This window comes from Drosophila montana, unplaced genomic scaffold (genome assembly GCF_035044405.1).
Source record: "Drosophila montana isolate Dmon_TW-CO22-7 unplaced genomic scaffold, ASM3504440v1 contig_1624_1, whole genome shotgun sequence".
Lineage (NCBI taxonomy): Eukaryota > Metazoa > Arthropoda > Insecta > Diptera > Drosophilidae > Drosophila > Drosophila montana.
In genome coordinates, this window is record NW_026996559.1 from 1451067 (window position 1) to 1476702 (window position 25636).

Below are 25636 nucleotides of genomic sequence, written 5' to 3' on the forward strand. Positions count from 1 at the left end.
AGTTGCTGCTGTGTTGCAGATGCAGCAGATGCAACAAATTTATAGCCCATTTAGCTGCCGCGGCTAATTGGAGGCCAATTAGATTTGAATGCAAGCGTATTTATCGCAGCGTCTATCGGCCTAATTGCCAAACAGCCCAGACCCATTTAGCGTTTAATTGCCACTGATTTCGATTCCGATTTCGATTTAAATTTTAATTCCAATTCCAATTCCTATCCGATTGCCACTCAGCATTTTACAGTCGTCGCGCTTGGCACCCAAATAAATAGATGTCCCGCTCGGCATGCCGGCGGCGTAGGCGCTAACGAGGCCATCCTGTACGGAAGCCGCCTCAATGCAAATGCAAAATAACTAAACAAGATATAAAATATGTATAGATATGTGCTACGCTGTACTTATATGGTATATGTAGCATATCGATGGATCCACACTTATCACGCGCCCGCCGTGTGCGCCTGCGGGACAACCATCGCAGCTGGCCTTGCTGGTCCGCAGCGTGAGACAGCAGCATTTTTGGCCATGGCCCATGGCAAATACTGTGCGCAGTGCTTCATTTTGGCCAAAAGCAAATAGTGTGGGCCACACGCCCAGTTTGCCAGCCACCGAGCCAACAAGCCAGATAGGCTTTACGGCCGCTGCCATAAATGATAGCACCAACAGCGCGTGGCGCCGTCTGCTCTCTTTCTTCGCGCAGAGTCATAGTCCATATTTTATTATTATTATTCATATTTAGTTTCTTGTTTAATTAGATGCTTATGACAGCACGCATCATTTATCTTGAAAAGCTTCTATTGCAGCCAAATGACAACAATCATTTTCATTCTTTACTTAACGCTTGCTCATAAATTGCCAAAGCTTTGACAATCCATCCGCCTATCAAGCACTCTGCCCTGCATCGAGTTCAAAGCCATACTTCCAAAATTTTAGCTCTATTTACCCTTTTGGCATCTTAATTGCATTAATTATATAATTTATTCGTATTGTCCTGAAGAAAACATTTCCAACTTATTTCAATATATTTTTGGCAATGTTTTTCAATACTAAAATCTAGAAACTAAAATCTTTTTTCATTATAAAAATTACATAGAATATTGGCCTTGTATGTTTATTTCAACATCAATAAGCATTGTAGCCTGAAGAATGGGCGAGGAACTTTACGTTCATCCCGGTTATTGCAGCGGGTTTCAAAGTTTCTGAAAGTTTTCATAAGATTCGACTCATTTATTTCGATCCGTTCATTAGTCAATCACAAAAATAATTGCAATTCTTCGTAAAGGCTCGTTTAGTACTGTTGTGAAATGTCTTGTTCCCGTCTGTTAATGCGAACTAATTTCTCTCAGTTTTTAAGCTATCTGCATGCAACCTGGCATAGGTCTGTCTATCTGTTGCAGAGAGTAAATATGTCGGACACGGGCATATCGGAATACTATATAATATAGCTGCCACAGGAGCGATCGGTCGAATACTGAGTTCTTGCCTAAAAAAACTATTTGCTTATCAGAATAGCCTTACTAAGACCGACATTTGTAGCCAAATCTTATCAAGATCGCACTGCTATAATGATATAGCTCTATAGGAAAAATTCGTCTAAAATCGGCATGTCCGAGCTTCACTATTCTCTTCACAAACCTGTAAGCCGAATCTCTGCAAGGGTATTTAATCGATGGCGTGCCGAACCTAGCCTTTTCTGTTTCTATATATAAATTTTTATCTTCAGTTTATTGTGCACCTATGTATCTTCAAAAGAACAAAATCTTTCTAATATCTATAGTAGCTAGGTATTACGAAAGTGTGTGTCGCATTTCGACATATTTTATTAAATTATTCTATCTCTTCTCTAAAAAGATACGATGTCGACGGATCTGTTTTTATACTTATATAAGATTTTATTTGGATACTTCTCTTTATGTATTTCCAAATGATCCTAGTTTTGGTTATAAATTAAATCAATTTAGTAGTATGTTTAATTTATTTACTTTTAATATCGTGTTGCAATGGCAATTTTATATATACGGTACATTTTGTGATTACGCCCTCCCAAAGTGCTTACAGTGTTTAAGAATCGTGTTGTTTATTGGTAGTTACATAAATAAATATATATTATTGGTAAAAAAGATGTATACTTAGGATAAAATGTTAAATTATATGCAAATATATAATCATATGTATATAAATGCTTCCTCAAGCATCTGGTCGAAGAGACCGAGAATTAATGAAAAGATTAAATCAAGATCTTTACTTATAAATGTTTTTGTAAGCCACACGGAATTGCTAGACTATGAAGATCATACAGGAAAGATTCTAATCCCCAAAGGAACTAGCTACATTGAAGACATCTGGCATGGACTTTAATTTATTGCTGATATTATGACCCAAATTAGTTTTGATGTACTAAATGCGCTTACCGTGGACCGAAACCAAAAATCTGATCTCAGATAAGTAAATGTGTATGGGTGGCTATTCGAAGTGCGTAGGAATTGAAGGACAAAATTTCTCTAGTATAAATAGTAAATTTGATAAAGGATCGTAATAATTATTCGTATTGCACAAATGGCAAACACTTTTTGACGAGTTTGGCTCATTTGCTTTCACGATCGTTGTGAAAAATCGATTTTGAATGCTTTGTCGCAGAAAAAAAAATAGTGCTTATGCATAAAATATGTGTATGTATGTTTGTGTGTGCTCTTATGTATAAAATTATCTATGCATAAGTATTAAAAATTAATTCCAAATATCTACAAAATTAAGCGCCTACGTGCTAATCGATATTGCAAATTATACTATCAAACAATAAAAAAAATAAACAAAAAAAAATATTACAAAAAGTATATCAGCCATGTTTAGAACTATCTTTTAAAATTCTATAAAAATATAGATATATATATATTGCATACTTTTCGGATAGCATCTTAGTTAAGTTAAAACACGAAAGCTGAGACATCAAAATCGATTCTGCCGCAAAAAGTATGCTATACACACATATTTAGAATGTCTTCGAAAGATAAAAATTGCAATCATGATTGAATACAAATTAAATGCTAATGCAGGCAGAATAAATTGGCAAACAAGTGGATGCTTGGCTATTCAGTTGCTGTCGCTCTTCACTTGATGATAATCTCTGCGGGTGGCAAAATGTTATCGCCATGTAGACAGTACCAGATGCTCGAATACCAAATGGTGCGATCGACCCACTCGCTACCCGCCAGCACGTGCCCAATGAAAGGTGCATCACGTGATCTGCAAAAAGGCAAGACGTGAGGAGTTTGGCAAAATGAGCAGCTAGATAAATATCTACCTCATAATTTGCGCCTGGGTACGCTCAACGAATGTGATGGCCCAGCTCCAGGGGAAGTCACGTTTACGCTCACAGCCCAAATACGCTGTGGAGCTATGGAGAAAGATCTCCCGTACAATAGTCGTCTTGTCGTTCTTGTCCTTCTTGGAGACAACTATTTTGCCATCGCGCAGCTCGCACTGCAGCGTCTTGAACGATTTGGTGCGGTAGTCAGCAAAGCGTAGCTCCTTGCCAGGCGTCACTGTCGCCAGGTTCTTGACAGCGCGCTGCACCTCGCGCAGCATCTCGATGGGTCGCACCACCAGATAGTTGTGCTTGCGATCCTCCTCCGGCCAGTAGGACCAGTTCAATATGACATCGAACACCTTGGCGTCGTGGTGCAGGGGCCGTTCCAGGCTGTCATTAAGTATAACTTCATACAGTGTCAACTGATGCGTCGGCAGGCACATCTTTGCCGAGTACTCGCGGCACAGCTCATAGGCGGTCTTTGTGGGTGAAATTGTGGCATTAACTTGCGTCTTCTCCTGAAAACAGACGGAGATGCGTTTAGTAAATTTTTCATGATGTATGACAAAACTATGAGCTCACCTCGGTGGTATTATCAGGATTGGGATTGAGACTGATCCAGATTTTGATGTCGCCCGATTGTTTTACAGCATCCTTCAGTGTCTCGGCGGCCGCATAGTACTTTTGCAGGCACATCAACATCGCCTGTTCCTTTTTCTAAATGCCAAAGAGAATGGAAATCAGATCTAGATAGAGACTGAGACATATGCCATAGATGGAACATATGCTATAAGGAATAAGCTGAAGAATTCTCGAAGTTTCACAACTTTGTACAAAAGTAGATCCGAATATTTAGGTGTATTTAATCTTCGGCCCAACAACGACATTTTATTCTAATAGTAAATGGTTGATGTAAAAGGCAGGTAAAGGTTTCTCCGTTCCCATGAAGTACACATACGTAGTCTTGATCAGCTTGATCAACGGCCGTGTGTCTGTCCGTCTTTTTTTTTTTGTCTATTTGAAAGTGTCGAGCTCAGAGATTAGAGACTTTGCCCGATGGCACGAAATCGATCAAAATCGGTTATATCAACGGTGTTTTCAGCATATTTCCAATTATAAGTTCTGACCCAAAATTTGGTAAGCAAACAGCAAACTTTCGTATAGGACAAATGCCTCACCAAGTAATGCTCATTAATTTTTGGGTGTACTTTGGTATATACACACTTTTGGTTGCCATATTTAAGCTTTGAATATTGTAGCAAGTAAGAGGTTCTAGTCGGGAGCTCCCGACTAGGGGATACCCTATACTCTCTTATTCCAACATCAAACGCACCTCGCGCTACGCGCTCGTTTGCTTTAGTGGTAATACAAATAAATTGAAATAAAAAGCCTCCTCGGTAGGGTGTGAACTCACAACGGACCGCATTACTTGCTGCTGCCTCTACTCAACAGCCACACCAATAATTGAGTTTTTTTTTTTAGAAAAAAGAGATTAAAATAGCGGCACAGAAAACAATACAATCGCAATTGCAATGCTGTTGATAGAATTCAAAGAAGACGCGAATGAATGTGTGTGTGTACATGTATTCAGAAATTCTTGCAATTTGCGCTAGCTGCCGCAAATATGAGGCCAGCCAAAACACATTTTCTTTAATAACTTTTGTGTCTCTTAACCGATTTTGATGCAATTTTTTACAGTAGATCTAATTGTGCTATAGAATATTCAAAATGACAATTGCATTTAAATTGTGGCTTATATTGGCGGGCATGATAAATTAGTTTATTTACTTGATTTATAGCTATGAGGTAGTAGCGGGGAGGTGGTGATAGCTATAAAATGAAAGATACTTGATATATATATACTTTTCCAGAAGCTACATGTCAAGTTTGGTGACTCTAGCTCTTGTTATTTACCAAAATTTTTATCGATTACTCTGCAAGTTATCGAATATCGGAAACAAAGTCGATCTGCGCGGGCACAAGAAGGTTCTGAGATCCTTGCGTTCATACACACGGACAGACGGGCGAACGGACGGACAGATAGACGGACATGGCTAGATCGACTCGGCTTGTGATGCTGATTAAGAATATATATATACTTTATGGAGTCGGAGATGCTTCCTTCTTCCTGTTACATACACTTGCACAAATACATTATCCCTTTTTACCCATTTTCAATGGGTTTAGGGTATAAAATCAACGGAGTTGCCTTAGCGTAGAAACGGATCGACTCCCGACTAGAGCGCGGTCAATTGTTTCAGTTTGCAGCTGCGGTTTATGGCATACTGTAAATTTCATTATTTTTACAGTTAGTCATGCAATTTGCGGTCGGGTTCAACATTTCAAATTACAAGCGTAAGGCAGTTAGCTTGGGTTTTGGCGAAATATGTATGGATATTGGAGGTATTTAGTTATTACCATTTCGTCGGCGCTGCAGGGAAACAGATTCTTGTAAAGCACAATCAGATCGCTCAGCACATCGGCCTCTTTCTGCGAGTAGATGAGCTCGTCGCACTGTAAAGGAGAAGCACTGGGATTAGGAACAGCCAATGGGTGGTAAGTGGGCCGGCCGGAGGTGTTACCTTCTTGGCGAGCAGCGTTGGGCCCCATATCATGGTGAGGTTCTGTACGCTCATCTTGTTCTTGGCCTGCTGCGAGCTGATGAACACCAAATGGCCGACAATGCGACGCAGCGTCTCGTGCTCAATGGTGCTGAGCCGGGCAAGCAGCTCCCTATAGATGGGTATCTTCTCGGAGGCCACCGCCAGCTCGGTGACAAACACAAAGCTGTCGGTCAGTTTGCCCAGCAATCTTTCCGGCAGATCGCGCATGAAGCGCTTTAGCACGTTGGCCACGTCGTGCTCATTGTACTCGTTGCGCGTGATCTCCACGTTGAACGCGTCGGCCCGGAAGGCGCTCATCAGCTTGTGCATGGAGTTCTCCGAGCCGGACTTGCGGTAAATGCCCTCCGACATGGAGCCGTGGATGTACACAAAATTGATGCACTTATCAACAATCACGGGCACGTCGTAGCGCGTCAGCTGCTGATCGCCCAGCGAGAAGCCGTTATTGTGCGCCACCTCCCTGATGATGTGACGCCAGATCTTAGTCTCGCGCGCCGAGCTCATTATCATGTAGACGGCATACGGCGGACAGTCGATCATCAGCATTGGGCCGCTCTCCACGTGCAGATTATCAATGGACTCGTCGCTCTCCTTTAGAACTGCGAATGATAAGAGAGGGACAGATTAATGCTGAGCTAGACAGAGACAGGGACAGCGACAGAGACAGAGACAGAGATAGAGATTGGAGCGGCAAGTTTGTTTTCTTTTATATTAGCTGTTCCTCTTTTTGTCTCTGTTCATATGTCCATATATTTACTGCAGATATCTGTTAAAGGGAAACTTATAGAAGACTTTTCTTGCATATGAATAAAGTGTGCTTTAAATCTGGTATTTTTCGAAATTTATTATTATTATCCGGTCCGTTCGTTAACTTGGTTTTCCATGTCTATTAGTCCTGCTTTTGGTTCCCACATTGGTTCTCAAAATTTGTACAGTTTTTTATAGAACAATCCACTTGACTGGAAATTTAATTATTTATGTCTCTTGTATTTGCAATTATCCCAGTTAAAAAATGGTTTGGTTCAGGTTTAGTTTCGGAAATTCTTTAGTCAGCTTACCCGCTTTAAGATTCGCTTTACGATGAATCGAAAATTGGAATTCAGAGCTAAACTCGGTTCGATTCGATATTATTGTGGGTTTACATGTTTGGTCTCAAATTCCACTAAATTGAATTCTGTATAATTTGTCATGTGTGCATGTCCTCCACTTTGAAAAGGTTGGCGTATTTATTATTTGTAATCTTTTTTTAATTTTCTTTTTATCATGCAACTGACACCTGCTTGTAAACCTAATATCTTGGGGCTTTGTTATCTTCGAATGATTCACTTTTAAATAGCCCATTGGAGCTTTAATCAGCGTGCCCAGCAACTGTTGGGGAGGGGGCTGTTGCAATCCCAACTGTTGCAATTAACTCACCGATGCAGCGCGCCTTTCTCAGGTCCATTTTCTCGACGTTGCCATTGGCCTCGCTGACAAAGATGAGGCGCCGCTGGCTCTTGCGCAGCACCAGCCACGTGCCGCTCCACTCGGAGGTGATGGAATTCTGCAAAGAGGCGGGTATTAGCCAGGCGGGTATCGGGTTTGAGTTTTGGGTTTTGGGTTTGGAGGAGGCTCACCTTTAGGTAGCACCAGCCGGCGCGATAATAGTGGCAGGTGTATTTCACGGGCACACTGTTCGTGAGGCTCTCGAGAATCTTTTGCATCCAGACGCCGCGTTCGGACTCCTTGCCGACACCATAGAGATGGGCGACACGCAACTGCTTCAGATTGCCGCAGGCATTGCTCGTCATCAGGAGATTGGGATTGGAGGTCATGCCATCGGCGGCGCCAGTTCCGTTCTTTGGCTGCGACGTGGTCAACTCGAAGCAGTAGAAATGGGTGGCGCTGTCGGTGACGCGGCTGTTGCTGACGCACTGCAGCGTCGTGATGGTGTCCAGTGGGATTAGCTCCTTGGGCGTTTTCATCTCCTGGTCGAGGTACGTCTGAAACTGTCGATCCCGCAATATGGCCTTGCGGTTCTGCATCTCCTTCAGTATATCCTCGACGACGCCCGACGGGAAGCGCACCAATGGCCCTTCGTAGCGCACCAGCAACGGCGACAGACTCGGCCGCGGCACCATCTGCAGGGCCACCTTTACATCCGACTGCCGCTGAGCGGCGCCCTTGAAGCTCGCCCGTCGCTTCATCGCATCCATGCGCAGCTTTACATTGGAGAAGGCATTCATCGTCTGCCGGAAGCGTGAGCCCAGCGTGTTTTTTGATTCGGAGCCGCTGGCATTGGTTGCCGACGCCGACAACGGCTGTCCATCGCCACCAATGGCCTCTAAATAGGTGGGCGGACTGTCGCCTTCAATGTGCGTCTTGTCGCCCACAAACCAATTGGTGCGATTGCGCGATGGCGCCGCCAGATCAACAGTTGCCGGACTTGTCGCTGGTTTCTCCTCCAGGCGACTGAGATAGGGCCGGGCGCGCAGCTCGAGACTGTCCAGCTCGAGAGTGTCCGTGTCATCCAGCATGTTCTCCATGCTATCGCTCAGCAGCTGCGCATTCTGATGAACAATCTGCGGCTGATTGCGTGCACTAGATGCTGCTCCAACTGCTGTAGCTGCTCCCGTGGCACTGGCACTGGCAGTGGCTGTTGCAGTGTCCGTGGACGTAGATGTGGAGTTGGAGCTGGCATTGGCTGCGGGTGTTTCGTTGCGGCCATCCTCCTCGGAGGTGCACATGCTGACATCGTCCTGTTCGCGCTTGATGGTGCCATAGGTGTCCTCCTCAAGGAGATGCTCGAGCAGCAGCAGCTCGTTGCTCTTGTTGGAGCGGGCCAGTGTCGAGCATTTGCCCATCAGCGGATCAAACTCCTCAATCAGTTCCGGCGGCGGTGGCGGTGCCGCCGACCAGCCGCCCACGGCACCCTCGTTGCTGTCCAGCTCCCCATCCTCACTGATGCACGCCAGCTCCAGCTGCGGAGTCAGCAGCTTGCCGCGACTGGTGCTGCTGGTGGCCATCTCGAATAGCTTGCCATAGGTGGCCTCTTGGTTGGCGTACAGTGGCTCTGGCGAGGAGCATGATTCACAATCCGCCTCCGGCTCCGCCTCGGGTTCTGCTGCGTCGCCATAGAAGTGCCAGGAGTCGCTGCGCTCGGGCTTGGGCGCGCGGGCTTCCTCGGCGGCAATGTTGGCAGTGATAAGCAGCGATTCTTCGCGCTCGGCAGCAGCTGCGGCACGATTGAGCTCCTGCAGCTCCGCTGAGTCCACATTGGGTCGACGCAGCTGGATGTTCTCGTAGTTCTTGCGGCGCTTATGGCGCGCCGGCGGCTGCACTGCCTCCAACTGCTGCGACAGACGCGGCGGCGGAAAACTGGGCATGGGCAGCTCCTCGCCGGTCGACTCGCCGCTGCTTGACTGGCGCTGTGGCTGTGGCTGATGATTGCGCAGCTGCACCAGCTGTGCCGCCTCCTGTGCCAGATTCTTAACCAGCGGCAGCGGTGGCGCTGGCCGCGAACGCAGCGCTTCATCGTAGCTGGGCGGCTTGGCCTTGACCTTGGGCTTCGGCTTTGGCTTCGGCCTGGGCACCTCGTAGTCAAGCTCAGTGTGCAGCTCCGGCAGCGTTTTCATGTCACTGCCGCCGCTGAGATCCGTGTGGCCGCCTCCAGCGGCATTGCGATGCAGCGGACTACTGAACTGTATCGTATTGAAGACGTCCGTGTTGGGCATGGTGCGGCGTCGCTCCAGCTCCATTTGTTGCTCCAGCTCGGATAAGTTGCCTGCTTCCGTCGTCTTGTCCCGCCGGCCCAGCGTGAAGTTGGAGCCAAAACGTTTGCTGGCGTGCCTCAGTCGGCTGCTGGCGTCCGCGCTAAGGCTGCTTAACGCCTCCGTGGAGCTCTTCAGATTCTTGTCCAGACGCTTCTTGGCGCCCTTGGCCTTGAAGGCCACACGCTCGCCAATCGCCTCGCCGAGCAGCTTCGAGGTGTTGCCCAACGAGCGCAACAAATTCCTGTGAGAAATTCAGAGTTCGTTGCGTTACTTAGCCAGAGGAATCAAGGTGCCCAGTCCAGTTGGGGTTAGTAGAAAAACAGCTAAAAATTGTTAGCGCCCATACAAATATTAAGTATATACATATATACAATATTTGTATATATATCTGAATATCAATAAAATGGAACGTTCGGCCCCAACTGCACAGCGCCAACTAAACTCGAGTACCAGACCCCACAACTAAGCGAAAGAACCCGAAACGAAACGAGACGGAACGAAACGAAACGAAATGGAACGGAACTAAATAGAATAGAGCCCGCATATAATTTGTCATTGATCTTGAAATGGCAAACGGCAGGCGACTATTTTTGGATGCGCTCGACAGGAGCGTGATTAATGCGTCGGCGGAAGTCGGAGTTCCACGAGTCACAAGCGTTTCTATAAATAGAGCGAATAATAGGGAACATTGGGTGCACTGAGGCAGATCCAGGTACTTATATGTTGCCAGCCAGATTGTGGATTGTGGACTGGGGATTTGTCCTTAAACAGTTTCAGCTGTCGCTTCACTCTGTCTCGGAAAACTCGGAATCACAGGCAGCTGCTGAACTGAATCTGTTTACTGATTACGCCGGAGATCAATGACCAGGAGTCAAGGTTGAACACCAAGAGATCGGCAAAGTATGCGTTCACAATGTTCTCATTGTTATTTTATTAATATTATACAAACTGAAGCAATTGCAATACTTCTTGGCGAGCTGGAGAAAATCTAAAATTGCTTGAATTCCAGAGGAATTTGTAAAAAATGCTTGTACTATTCGATCGCTATTTATATCTTATATTACTTTAAAGAAGAGTCAAAATATTGTGCGAAAACGTTTTGGGAGATATTGTTAAATTTGCTTTAAGTAGTTATAAGCTTTTTTATTGGAATGTTAACTAAAATCTTAAATAGTGAAAAAAACTTTATTTGATTTTATTTTTGCATCAAACGGGGCTCCTCATTACCATAAGTTTAACTTCATGTTTTCTTTAGGTTTTCCGGATCTATTTGGAAGCTGGAAAACTTTCTGAAAGCCCATTCCCAGATCATATATCGGCCACTTTGGGATCTTGTTTAAACAAAAAACGTATTTTAAATAAACGACGAAGATTTAATACCCTTGTAGTCATTTGCCTTACGGTTTTGCAGATATGTGAGTTTGATGAAAATATCTTATCTGATATTGTGGTCCGATCCGTTCGGTTCCGACATAAGTAATGCCCGCTACCGAAAGACGGACCTATGCTTTAAATCAGTCGGACATGGCTATAACAAGTCGGCTGTTGACGCTGATCTAGAATATATACACTTTATGGGGACGGAGTTGTGTCTTTCTATGCGTAACACATTTCATGGCAAATTTATAATACCCTCTACAAGGGTATAAAAAGGAAAATATGAAAATATCCCAAAATGTTGCACTTAAAAATTGAACTGAACTCAGCTAAAAATCATATACAATGTTTTAAGATCTCAAAAATAGCGTCTGACAAAAATAATAATGTTTATTTTCATCGTTTTCTAATAAACAATTTTGCAAATAGGATTGATTTTTAAAATGGTTAAGAAAAGGAAAAACATATTGTTAAGTAAAGTCTCACAAAGAAAAGCTACTTGCTGACGGGTCGCTTTATGAATATTATTTTATTTTAGCAACCATTTCGGACAGGTCGATATATTTATTGAATTATCATGTGAAGAAAAATGTTTAATATGCTGATAACTTTTTGTAGACCTGGCGAATTGTGTAGCTGGAGCTACCCGCTCACTTGAAGAGGTTTGTTTGGATGTCAAACAAACCCAGTTTAGAACCCACAGAACCTAACTAATTTACAAATGTTAGTCCTTATTATAATTTGCCTCATCCGATTCGTCGTATTCGTTATCTTAAAGTTGGTATTTGCAATTTACAGTGCTTTATTGTATCGTTGTACACCATTCCGATGGGTTTCTCACATATCCAAATCATATTTAAATGGGGCCCATAACCAAAGGAATATGTTTTTGGGATTCATTGTGCATTTCAATTTCTACTTGGGTGATAAAAGTATTTGTTAAGCCCATACAAAATGAACTTGTGGATGGTTCGGTTAGCGTTTCTACGGGGTTAATTAAGTAACACACCCAACCCATTTGGGTTAGTTGCCAAAAACAAAATCAAAAAACAATCGAGTACCATAGTATTACGGGGGAGGGGTGCGATACTAAATGTAAAAAAAAAACAAATTCGGAAATACCATTAGCAAAAAATAAGTGAGAGACACCAAAGAATCGAAAAGAAGGGATAAAACAAATAAAAAATTGTAGATAAAATTTTACTTGTCATCGTCACAGCTCGCGGATAGCTCCGACTGATCGGACGAGGCGGCGCGTTCCGCCTCCGTTTCTGTTTCCGTATCGGAATCGCCCTCAAGATCTTGCCCATGATCTTGACGATCTTCATCCGCTTGCTCGTTGCCCTCGTCTACGTACCCGGGTGACGGCGACTTGAACTTGCCGCTCTGTGAGCTCTCGCTGCAGTCAAGCGACGCATTGGAGGTGTACCGCGAATCATTCTCTGGCTGACCATTGGCACCATCGACGCCGATACCGCCGCTGACGCTGACGCTCGTTGTGGAGAACTCGCTGGAAATGGAGGAGCGGTCGACCCGCCGCCGATCCGCCTCAATGTTTAGCGGTTTCGATGGCACCTGCGGGGCTGCACGCATCGCCTTGGGCGATGCTATCGCCGGCTGCTCCTGTTCCCTTCTCTCCGCCTCCTCACCATGCTCCTCCTCCAGCAATAGCTCGGCAAGGGCTCGCTGTCTGGGCGCCGGCTTGGGCGTTGCGTATACAGGCTCGGCGGGCACATTCTCATTCGCATCTGGTCCGTAAATCGGCTGTTCCACATTGTGCTCCTGCAGTATGAGCTTGGTGTGGCTGCCGGCCGGCAGCTTCTTCTCCGCACAGCTGCCATGCAGATTCTCTGCGTTGATATTTAGCTTTTTATTATTGTTGTTGTTGTTGCAGTTGTGATTGTTGGTACTGGTGCTACCGCTGCCCACATTGATATCGATGTTCTCGTAGTTGGTGACCCGCACCTCCGGGTAGAGGCGACGCGGCGCCGGCACGGGACGTGTCTGCGTGCCCGCCTGCTCCATGACCAAAGGCTAAAAGCAAACCAAAGAGGAAGAACCATGAGCATGAATATTTGTATATACAACAAGTAAGAGGTTCTAGTCGGGAGCTCCCGACTAGGGGATTCACTGAACCCTCTTATTCCAACACCAAATAATGCTCGCGGTAAGCGCTCGCTTGCTTTAGCAGCCATAAAGATAAATTTAAAAAAAAAAGTTCCCTTGGCAGGGTTCGAACTCACAACTAACCGCACTACTTGCCGCCTCCTCTACCCAACAGCCACACAATGTATTAATTCTTAATGAGAAAAAACTAATTAAAATAGCAGCACAGAAAACAATACAATCGCAATTGCAATGCTGTTGATAGAATTCAAAGAAAACACGCATGTGTGTGTACATGTACATACAGAAATTCTTGGAACTTGCGTTAGCCGCTGCTAACACGTGCGCACATAACTTTTGTGTTTCTTAGCCGATCATAATGAAATTGGGGTAAGTTATCGAATATCGGATACAAACTCGATCTGCGCTGGCACTTGGAGGACCTACAGCTAAAATGTCAAGTCTCTAGCTCTTATAGGTTCTGAGATCCTTGCGTTCATACATACGGACAGACGAACAGACAGACAGATGGACAGATGGACATGGCTAGATCGACTCGGCTATTGATGCTAATCAAGAATATATATACTTTATGGGGTCGGAGTTGCTTCCTTATGCCTGTTACATACATTTGCACAAATACATTATACCCTTTTTACCCACTTTAATGGGTTCAGGGTATAAAAAGCGGACTTAAGCGAAGGATTTTAAAATAATATTTGGTACATCGATTTAACCGATGAGCTGTTCGACTTAATAGCCAAAGAATCATTTCATTAATCAGTGGGGGCTTTCTTGATCAGGGCGACGGGCTTAATGCGACGGTCCAAATGAAGGGTAATCTCTTTTCACGATATCTCAGATACACAGATCAAAAACATTCAACTATATATGGATATTTGGATATCCATGCACACATATTTGTGGGTTTTTGTAAATGCCTAAAATTATGGTGGCTCCTTTCGGACACTTCCTCCCTATTCATTTCTTTACAAAAAGGTAGCTAATTAGTTATTTTATTCAGAGTATTTAATACTCGTTCAAAAATTGAAGTCAAACTTATTTACAAGGCTCTACATATGAGGAAAAAAAATGGACATGGCTAAATCGACTCATCTCTACGTTCTTATCAAGAATATACCTAAATAGGTCGGATATGCCTTCTTCTGCCTGTTACATACATTTCCACAATATATATATACCTCTTGGCGTATAGAAAAATGTATATATTTCAGCGAGGCATCGATGAAATGGAATAATTTCTACAAACCAGTTAAGTTTTCGAATAATATCGAAAAGAACAAACCATATTTTTGGATGTATAGTATTTACCAGTAATAAAGAAATTTAATCTAAAGAAAAATCTTACTGTAGATTTTGCACCTGGTGGATTTTATTTATAACAATTTCATTTAAAGCCCATCTTCAATCCGAAGGGTTTTTATTTTGATCAACAAAATTAATATTGTTGCTGGAAATTAGAACTGGCATTTTTCCTGTGGAATGTGAAAAGGTGATTGCCATATAGTCAATATTTACAGCACGTAAATCTTGGGTTTTTGGAAATTCTTGACCTGCAGCCAGGACATTCCTGAGGGTATGTGGGATAGGGTTTCGATTGCCTGCGATTAAAAGTTAGTTGCAGGCAAGGAACTCGTATTTGGCCTATACCTGTTGCATATAAAAGTTGGTTCTGGTCCTTGACAGCAGCGCATTTAACGCAAAGAGCTCAGTGCAGCAGCATGCCACAAGTTGCAAGTCAGTGCAATTACTTAACTCTGTTCTTCGGCCTGCTGCTACATTTCTTTGGCACAATCCTCAGTTGCTCAACAACGATAAAGATGCAGCCATGCCAAATGGCACTAAAGACTGAAGAGCACCAGCCGCGTTGCCCACGCGCCCAGCGCCAGACAACGGCATACGACAAAGTGGAGCTGCTGCATCGGATGTTAGTGCAACAGCAGCTGCAGCAACTGGAGCAGCGGCGTCTGCTGCGGCTCGCGCTGGCGCGGCGGCGGCTCGAGTTTGAGTTGAGCAATTAGACGCACTGCTTATACGCAGTTTATCTTTAAGTAGTTTAAGTTTTGCATATTTAAGTGGAAATTATCATAGAAAGAAATCTGACAAAGTGCACAATAAAAAAAAAAAGCTGCAAACGGCAACAAAATGTATAAACAATTATCTGCGGGAGGCCGAAGAATAAAAGCGCTCTTCTTACAGAAATTACATTTTCAACCCATCGCCGCCACATACATATAACATATGTTTGTAAGTATATTGGTGTATCTAGTATATCATCAGCTTGGGATTTGGCTTTATTGATTCAACTCATTACGGCAGATATGCGTATACATTGTAGCTGACCCTAAATGCACATATGACTTTGCAATGCGCTACATGTGGCACCGTAAATTTAAAGTACCCTCATTTACAGTATAATTAGAGGGAAAATCAAATAATAACCTTTTAGTGGAGTGCAATCGACTGCCAGATACTCTGTTACACTTTAATAATACTTAAATAAAAAGATGCGATTCAGTTGGATTTATAGAAAGATAGTTTAAAGATAAAGATTATATCGATTTGCGGGTTATATAAGAAATAGCTCCAAAATCTTTAAAATTGTGGCAGATTTGCTAGGTATACGAAGTTTTGGAGTTTGTGACAGAGATTTAAAAACGTCGTTTACGCAGGCAAACCAATACATTTTTATTCCCTGTACGTGTTAAAAATGGTTTGAAAAGGGGTATAATGGCTATGAGCCAGTATTTGTAACCAGCAAAAGAAGACTTCTATGGAAGAAGTCTTCTATAGTATATGTATATTCTTAGCCAGTAGCAACATTGTAGTCAATCAAAGCAAGAGGCATCTTATTTGGGAAATAATTTATAGTACGCCGAACACAAATAGATTAATCGATTTGAGCATATAGCGGAAATTTGTATATATACACATTTGGATGCTATACTGAATATATCATAAAGAGTGGAAAATAAGCACTAAATATATTCAGTAATGAATTTGAATAGACTGAGGCTAAGGAAAGAAAAAGTACAGCCACAGGAGCTGGGTACAGGGTATTTTCTAGTTCACTACGTGAACAGGGTATGAAAACGGACTGAAATTGTTAAGTCAATAAGAGATAAATTATAAAAACAAACGACACAAATGACAAACACGTGTTTCCCCCAGCTCAAAGCAAGCCAACTCCAAACTATAGACGATAGGCATCATTAATTGCCCATTTGGCTTTCACTTTCTTTTTTTATCTCTGGCTCTTCCTCTGTCTCTTTCGCCTCGCAAAATAAAGAGTCGTCAATAATGGCACCAAGACTTGGCCAATTCACAAAGAAAGCCAACGCAAATGACCATTAAGTTACATATATACACAAAAGCTTATGGTCGTTTATATATAGGTATGTGTATATGTGTGTTCGAGAATGTACTCATGCTTATTATTCAGTTGAAATACATTCGAAAACAAAGTAGCACTCTTTGCCACAAGTTCACAATTAAATTCAAGCAAATCAGTTGCCTCTTATGCGAATTGCCGAATTTTGCATTTACTTGTAAATTCATATTTTATTTTACTTCATTTATTTTCCCATTTCCGCATTTTATTCACGAATAATTTGCTATAAAAACAAATGTTCGGAGACCACAGTATTTTTATATTTTTAGTTAATGTTCAAAATGTCTTTATTGTAATCAATTGTTTATAAAAGAATATAATTGCAGTTTTTATTTTTAATCAGAGTATATCGTGGTTGTAAATATCATGATTATTCTCTCACATCCATGGTCGGAAAATTAACCCCATTGAGATTTTAACAAGCCTTAGAAGTTGTATCGCCTTCCGCCATAATATAAATATAAGAAATATGCTTAAAAAGGAGTTTAAATTGAATTAATTACTTGTCATAAAAATACACAGGTACTGTCCTGTGAAAGTACCAGCTAGTATAAACGTATGTTGTGTAGCGTAAACTTTGGGTAAATATAAAAATAAATAATAAAAAATATATTTAAAGTCCAGATTAAACGCTCAAAAGGCTCAATCATTAACACTGGCCTTAATACAATTAACTTGATTTTCGAACACACTTCATAATTTAAAAGTTGGTTAGTGAAGCGCGTTTTTAATTAGACGTTTGGTTAACGAAGAATAAAATAAAAAAGTAATATTAAATTGAATGTCACTGTGCAGTTAACAGCGTGGCGTTTACAGTGTCACTTAACAGTGTGGCATTAACAGAACACTAAAAAAAAAGAAAATGGGAATAAGGGGCCCACTAGACCAGTATATCATTTTAATATTATGATCACGTTGATGGACCTGCAATTTAGTATTCTGTAATTGTATTTTACAGCTCTATGTATATCTGTATATATGTATTCCTTGTCCGCACACACTCTAAAGCCATATAGATTAAATAGATTATAATAATTGGCGGGCACTATAGTTTATCAACACCTTTTTCTGTCATATAGTGTGCCCTGCTTGTTCCCAGGGTATGCAATCATCCATTTAATGAAATTGGTTTTCGTTTCTGGTATTTCATTTCTGGATATCTCCAGCTCTGTCAGCAGTTCTCTGAACTCCGAACCAGGCCGGCTATAGACAACCGGGACAGCAGCTGCTTGTTCAGTAGAACTTGGGGCGATGCCATGGAGCCTATATTGTTGCTGTTGTTGTTGCTTAAGTGGCCAGCACTTCAAATGGAAGTTGTTCTGGGCAGCTGGCTCAATGATTTTGTTTACAATGTTTAATAAACTTGTTGTTCTTGCTGATGCTTTCCGCAATAACTTGAATGAATGCATGTATAAACTTGTGTACATGTCATTGCATTTGTTGCACGCGTGAATCATGGGCACAGCTAAATCCAGGGAGAGAGAGAGAGAGAGAGATAGAGAGAGAGAGAGAGAGAGAGAGAGAGAGAGAGAGACATAGCGAGAAAGGGAGAGACATAGCCATTGATTGACATCCACATCATGTGAAGCATTTTCTTTGAACGGGATCTCTCCCATCTCTCCCAATCCCCTTTCCACCCTTTCAGCCCACGATCAAAAATTGTCGGTTTGATGATTAATCGCCAAGCTGGTCTGACCAATGAATCAATGGGTATATATATACATATATATATATATATATCGTACATACACTATATTGCGGAGCATACAAATAGACCGCGTATCAAATGTGTACGTGTATGTGGTTACATTTATAGTTTGCGATAACAACAACGACAACGATATTGCGACAATTATAAATCACATATAAGGCATGAATGGGCAGCTTGTTAAATTCATTAACCATCCCCAAGTTGGGCTACCCAGACAATTCGCCCAGCGGATTCTATTGTTTGATATATTATTATATCAATCGGACAAATATTTGTAGCTTTTGCCGTCTTATATTCGTTTTAATTCTTTGCAAAACGGAGGAAAGTTAATATCCAGTACAAGGTGGGATACACGAGCGAGTCCCATAAAAAAGTGGTTCAAGTTCACATGTCGCTTGTTCTAGTTTATACAAATATACAAATATACGAATATGCACATACATATACATGTAGAGTAGAGCTCGGAGTAAATTAGTAAAGACAACAATGTGGCATCACAAATATTTCCTTATCTTGCAATTATCGCTTGGCGCTGGTTGAAAGTTGTTTGATTTGAAGATTCTTTGGGCATGTTGTGAAAGTATATTTATATATATTTTTAGAGATATGCCCTCTTTAAAAACAATTGGGAAATAACCAATATCATATCTGGGTGTAGTATAACACAATGTTAGAGAATAATATACAGCACACACTTCAAAATATGAACTAAACTGAATAGTTTATCGAATCCACATTATAAATATAGCTTATCGATATATGATTCAATCAATATATTTACCTAAATTTCTATACTAAATGCCGTATCAGCTAATATAATACCCTTTATGTGGGTCTCTGTTAACAAAGTCTGGCTGTCCGTCCGTCTCTTCTGAGGACTCCCAGCTTCGCATATATATACTAATTTTTAGCCGTGTCGGATATAGTGTTAATACATGTTATCCATGCGAAAATAAAAATGCCATTCACATTCATGTTTCAACTTACATTCGTGACAGTTTATGATTATTTTATTTAACCTTCCCTTCTTCTCGTGAAAAGATTTCTTGTAGAAAGCGCCCACGAGTTGGCAGATAGGTTACAATTGTTGCTTTGAGCTGTGGCGATAAGGTTTAAAAATATATGCCGCAGAATCAGAGGTTGCTATCAGCTCAACATTATGTGTAGCAGGCGTCCAGAAGAGACCTTAACTCCATGGCTGCTGCGACTTATCAGCTGCTTATTATACACAAATGCCTCTAGTTGAAAATGCACTGAACGAAATCAGTCTAGAAATTTCAATTATTTATCCAAATTGCGCAAGTGTAATAGAAAAACTAATTAACGTGGAAAAAGCTTGCAGCCGGTACTAAAAGTTATCATTGGTAGACTTCGTATTCTAATGCATAATGTATTGGAAGATGCCAAGATTGACTATTCGAATTTGTAAAAGAAGTATATTTTAAATTAAACTCCTTCATGTGTCTTTTAAAACCCATTCATTGCAGCCTGTCAAACGAATGTTTCAAATGCTGCAAACGAGTCCATCAAGAGAGAGAGAGAGAGAGAGAGAGAGAGAGAGAGAAAGGCAATGAGCCAAATCGTTCGCTTTACTTTTAAATATATTCACATGCTTTTAATCTAAATATTTGGTGTTCTAGAGATTTGTTAGAATGACAAGTTGACTTGGCAAATGTTTTTGAGTTGAGTGGAAAAATCCTTTGAGTATTGTACTTAGCTTTTAATTAATTTACTGTTTTCTGCAAAATTGCCAATTGACACGTAGAACAGCCGTATAGACTTTGCCCCTTAGTCATGTTCTGTCCGAATTCGCACAGTTTCATATGCATACATTATTATTATTGCTAGTATTATTATTATGGAAACTAATTGGGCATAGTTCCGGCAATGGAAATGTTTGCTAAATGAGTATAGATTAGAAGAGCTTTTCGCTGTTGAACTATGTTTGGTTAGGCTGTGTTTAGTAAACTCCATTGAAAGGGTGCTACGCTTTGACTGGGATAACGGAAAATGAATCACTTGCCCTTCTATTGGATTGCTCTTGTTTATGCAATTGTTGTCGTTGTTGCTATTTAATGGATTCGTTGTTCAAATTGTGAATCATTCACATACATAAGTAAAGAAACATACATACATACTTCTCTGCTGAGTGTATATACAATTCGTGTTTATCTGCCGGCGTGTCCGGCAAAAGACGCTGATGCCACAGGAGTTCATGTTGCATTCCAAGCAACTGGATACGGATGTGAATTAGAATACGGGTAAGCGAGGGCAAGTGAGGTTTACTGAATATGTGCTGAGTTAGCACCACGCTCAAATGTCAATGCAAGAAGAAAATATGTTGTCATCGGCAGAAGTTTCATTGCCTGCTGGGTATAAATCTATACATTGCTTACTAAGTAAATTTCTACTTGCCATATATCCTGATATCCAGTCAATCAATTGCATATATGGTAATTACTGTCGGATGTTCTACTCATTATTTACTGGCAAAAACTTATTGACTCGCCATCTCTTGTACCCAAAGATGGACAGTTTAACAGCTCTTTGAATACTTGTTATACTAGTAATTATATTGGAATAGGAATATTTACGTACTCCCCCGTACTCGTAATATTGCAAACGATACATTTGGACTAGAAACATTTCGATACATACTCGCGCGTATCCAGGCATCGATTTCCGAAGTGGTTCGACGACATTTTTTGTCGTAAGATTTCAACGATTTTAATTTGATTTAAACAGCCGTCTGCGCAGACAACATTTGAATGCACTCACTTCAAAGAGAGCACGACCAAGAGAGTGCGAGTGACACAGAGAGAGAGAGAGAGAAAGGGAGAGTAAGAGATTGAGGGGGCGCATGCGTTCCTTGATTAGCTGACAAAGAACTACAAAGCTGATATGCAACTACATACGTGCGCATATATAATTATGCATACATTTGCATGCAAGTATGTGTGTGTGTGTGTGTGTGTGTGTGTGTGTGTATGTGTGCTTCAACACGCTCTTCATTTGAAGGCAACGTGTCGCGCGAATGGTGACCCATCTGGATTTGGGCTTGTCAGCCAGACAGTTGTTGTTGTTGCCGTCTTTGTCTGCAATTGTCGAGCTGGATGTGCTTTGTGTTTGGACGACAAGTTGAAATGTTATGCGAGTCCGTGACAGTGCTGCCAACTGACGCTTGAGGCGCTTAAGTAGCTGAACTGCATGAGAAATATAGCCATGAAAAATAGCTGAATTAGCTGTCTGAGCATAAATTGACAGGGTGGTTCACAGGATTGGTATACAAAAACCTATAGAGCTGCCACCGTTTGCGCACTTTCCGTTAAACCATTGTTTGCCTCGTGCTTTTTGTGGCCATTTGCACTTTCCCGTTCACATATATTTTTCGAAATAGCTAAAACTCATTAAAAATGGCCAGAATAAAAGGCAATTCCAAATTTTAACTGTTTACGGCAGACGACCTCTGTTGATAGCCAATTGTAACTAGAAAATAGCTGAATTGGCAGCACTGGCGCGTGGTCTGGCATCTTTCAGCGAACAAATTGACAGCTTGATCAATACATTCAGTTAATAAAGCTAGATCAATTGTATGTAATAGGCATTAAATGCTAAAATATTTTGTCATTAGATTGAATAGTTGATAATGTTTAATCTAGTCAGATTTCGATCAACTGATAGTTTAGACAATGATGCAACTAAATTAGCTAGATGCTCTATAAACAATAATAAACAAATATGTATATTTCTTGTTATCATTTGGCAAATCAGTGCATAGATACTTTTTATGTACCGCGTTGATTAACAATATCAATAAATGATTATCAAAGTGCGATGCCATTTGCGAAGGGGTACAGCACATACACACATATAAATATAAATATATATATATATATATGTATATACATATATAGAAAAACATACATATGTAAAAATATATATACACACACATATGCGAACACATATATATAAGCATATAGAATGTGTGTCAGCCGTCAACAGCAGCATCAAAATTAATATGTTTATAATTGTTTAAATTGCCAAACAATTAAAAGCGTTAAAAAAGCCGCGTACTCCAACAACAGCAACAAAAGAAAAAAAGAACGAGAACAAAAATGCGAATTGTGCCCCATGGCCAAAGCGTGTCACATGCGGCGCCTGTTCTGTCCCATTTTGCGGCAACAGGTGGACACTGTGCGGCAGATAGTGTAGGAGTGAGAGAGAGAGCGCTAGAGATTACGGCTGACACCGTTTAAGTTTGAGTTTTTGCCACAGCATTCACTAGCTCTCACTCTCTCTCTCTCTCTCTGTTATTACTTCTCTGTATTTTGCTGTGCAGAATAGGACCGATAAGCAGTTATTAGACACAAACACAACAATTTGTGCTAAAATGATAATGTTACAACAACAAGCTCGCGTACGTGTGCGTTAGTGTGTATGCATGTGAGTGCAGTTAACTGCGTGTGATGTGTAAAACGAAACCGGCTATGAGAGCGCAGACAATTGTTAACTGGAATGCGCTACGCTCAGCGTTTTAGGCTGTTAAGCAACTGTTAAAAGTTAGATAATGGATTACCAGACACATAACATAAAATCCGCATGCATACACACACACACACACACACACGCACGCAGGCAAACAATGCAGCTACAGGGCGTGTATTGTTTGTCAAAGATGCAGGCGCCCGCCTAAAGGTTAAAAGACAACAAGAGAGAAACAGAGACAGAGACAGAGAGAGAGAGAGAGAGGGAGAGAGAGATAAAGAGAGAGAGATAAAGAGAGCGATCAAACAAAACTCTGACGGTTACTGGTTATTTTTCTCGTTTTTGTTTTGTTATTGTTTTCGACACGCATTCAGATGTTTTTTTTTTTTTTGTAAATATGAACAACAATTTATGCAAATTAACCCAATACCAGAAGTAGAAAATATCGTAAAGAAATAAAACAAACTTTTACCTTTCGTTTTTTGTCGCTTGGCAGCTGTAAATTTCTATGCAATTATGCGAAATTTGTGTAGCTGTTTGTTGTCGCTGTTGGCCCACATTTAACACAAAATTGTTCAACCTGTGCACCACACACACACACACACAGACAGACACATACACGCACACACTCAGACACAGTCACATAAAAAAAAACTGAAGTGCACTCGTCGTTGCCTACGCGCAACTGCAACAGCGACGACGATGACGACGACGACGAAGTCGACTGCGATTACTTTGGCACATTTGTGGTATAAACGGTGTTTAATTGACTAAAACGCGAGTCCGGAGAGTGTGCTAAATGTGTCTGCTACGCTTATCGTTTCGTTTAGCTTTTGCTGGCTGGACACATTATATATTTATTTATGATTGGCGCTCGCACTCTTTTAGCGCGGGAGGGGACGAGTCGGGCCGAGTCGAATGATTCATTTCCATGCCCCATGAACGCTGGCGCAGCACTTTTATCACGACCAGCAGGTCGCCGCTCCCGCTCCCGCTACCGTTCCTATTCCCGTTCCCGTTTCACCGCGCGCACAGAATGCTTGCCAAATGAGTCGCGATCGCGATCGCGAACGCAAACAGAATGGAAATATGGAAATAGATTCTGAATGTCTCTTCGTTTGACTGACGCTGACCGGCAGGCGACAACAATAACAAATGTATCAAAAAAATCAAAAATAAAACAAAAAACAATAACAGGCACGCACGTATCTACACTTCACACTTGACACAGTCTCTCGCAATGAGCGAGCAGAAACGAATTTGTCGGTCAGTTGGAATCACGGCAATAGCACAACAGCAAACAACTTGTTGGCTGCCCATTATACATTTGATGTACCGCTGCGTTGTTGTTGCGTTTTGCGTTTAATGCTAAAATAGTATGTAGATAGTCTGCCCTGTTAGGTTTGATCGCTGTTGTTGCTCAAATGATCTGCTAGAATTATGTTATTACTCAAAATGGTCTGCTAACTCGCTGTTACTGTTAAACTGATCTCGCGAACTATTCAACTGTCTGGCAATGAACGGACACGATCTGTTGACTGTCTGTTATGTTATTTGCACTGCTGTCAAATAATTTCAGAATGAAAATTGGCTCAGTTCATTGTTATAAATCAATCCATATTTGTACACACAATTTAAAAGCAAATTTTTAGTATTGATAATATTACATAGAACTTTATGGTTTTAGCAACGCATATTAAAGCGCCCGGGTCACAGTGTGGCCGTTACTTATATGGCAAAATAAACCAAAAAAAAATCCTATTAATATCTTATCGATATTTCGTGTCAACCATCGCTGCCTACAAGTAGTTGGCAACGCGGTGGGCGCTCAAATTTTGAACTCACGCTAAGTTGGCTGCGCGCTGTAGGTGGGCTCACGCGAAGTTGGCAGCGCAAGAGAAGTGTTCTCACTTGAAGTTGGCTGCAAGCAAAAACCAACGGTTATTACCACTATTTTGTGTTGTAACCAGTTTTTTCTAGTGATGCGCTGTGTGTGTGTGTGTGCCTGTGCGTGGCACATGTTCAATTACAGCCTTTCAGTGTGTGGGCGTATGCCAATAGCATCCACAGCTGCCATTGGCTGGCGCTGCTGCTCGCTGATGCGCACACACTCCACAAATGCCAAAACCCGTTTGGCAACGCCCCGCACTATGTGCGTAAGCGTTGGCGTCGCCGCCAACGGCGACGCAGCTGTGTTTCCCCATTTTGGACAGTGAGCTGTGTGCCTGCGTGCGTGAGTGTGCGTGTGTGTGTGTGCGTGTGTGTGTGTGTGTGTGCTGGTTTGTTTGCCTGCTTGTTTGTTTGTTTGTTTGTGCTTCGTTTGTCGTATAAGTGATGAGTCAATTAACCCAACATTCCTCGATGCCACATATTGCTTTAATTAAACAGAGAAACAAGAAATTGCAGCAGCAACAACAACAACAACAAATGCAATGCACTACATTTCGCTATATATGCTGCTGCTGCCGCTGCCGCTGCTGCTGCTGCTTCTTCTATTTCTGACTTTTATCAACGTTGTTGTTCTTGTTGCTGCTGCTTTTGTGGGCGTTAAATGAAAAATACAACCGCATCGATAAGTTAAATGGCAAACAAACATTTGCATTTGTGTTCCATACTTTTACAAGCATACACACACACACACGCGCACACTCGCAGGCGCAACCTTGAAAGACCAATAACAGCAAAAGTTGCGCTGCACTCTTCTCTTAATTAAACTTTAATTACTTGTAATTAATAAAGTTGATTTAATCTGGCAAACATTGTATTTTGTTGCTGTTGTTGTTTTTGTTATTTTTGTTTTTCTGGCCCATTGCCTATGTGCAGGCAGGTGTGTGTGTGTGTGTGTGTGTGTGTGTGTGTGTGTACATG

General features: G+C 41.7%; 1 protein-coding gene across 2 annotated transcripts; it reads right to left on the bottom strand.

Moving 5' to 3' along the window:
- Nucleotides 1-1950: 1950 nt before the first annotated feature.
- On the bottom strand, nucleotides 1951-24126 carry RhoGAP15B (RhoGAP_ARAP and RA_ARAPs domain-containing protein RhoGAP15B). Of its 2 annotated transcripts, none has more exons than XM_064699587.1 (9): nucleotides 23241-24126; nucleotides 12412-13088; nucleotides 7542-9918; nucleotides 7342-7468; nucleotides 5884-6524; nucleotides 5720-5815; nucleotides 3884-4018; nucleotides 3296-3819; nucleotides 1951-3237 (listed from the first exon to the last, which is right to left on the bottom strand). In XM_064699587.1, the coding sequence occupies exons 2-9, from the start codon at nucleotides 13077-13079 to the stop codon at nucleotides 3102-3104; spliced, it is 4704 nt and encodes a 1567-aa protein (XP_064555657.1). In that variant the 5' UTR covers nucleotides 13080-13088; nucleotides 23241-24126; the 3' UTR covers nucleotides 1951-3101. The 2 variants fall into 2 exon arrangements, with proteins under 2 accessions (XP_064555657.1, XP_064555656.1); XM_064699586.1 differs by having other exon boundaries at nucleotides 12259-13088.
- Nucleotides 24127-25636: the final 1510 nt, after the last annotated feature.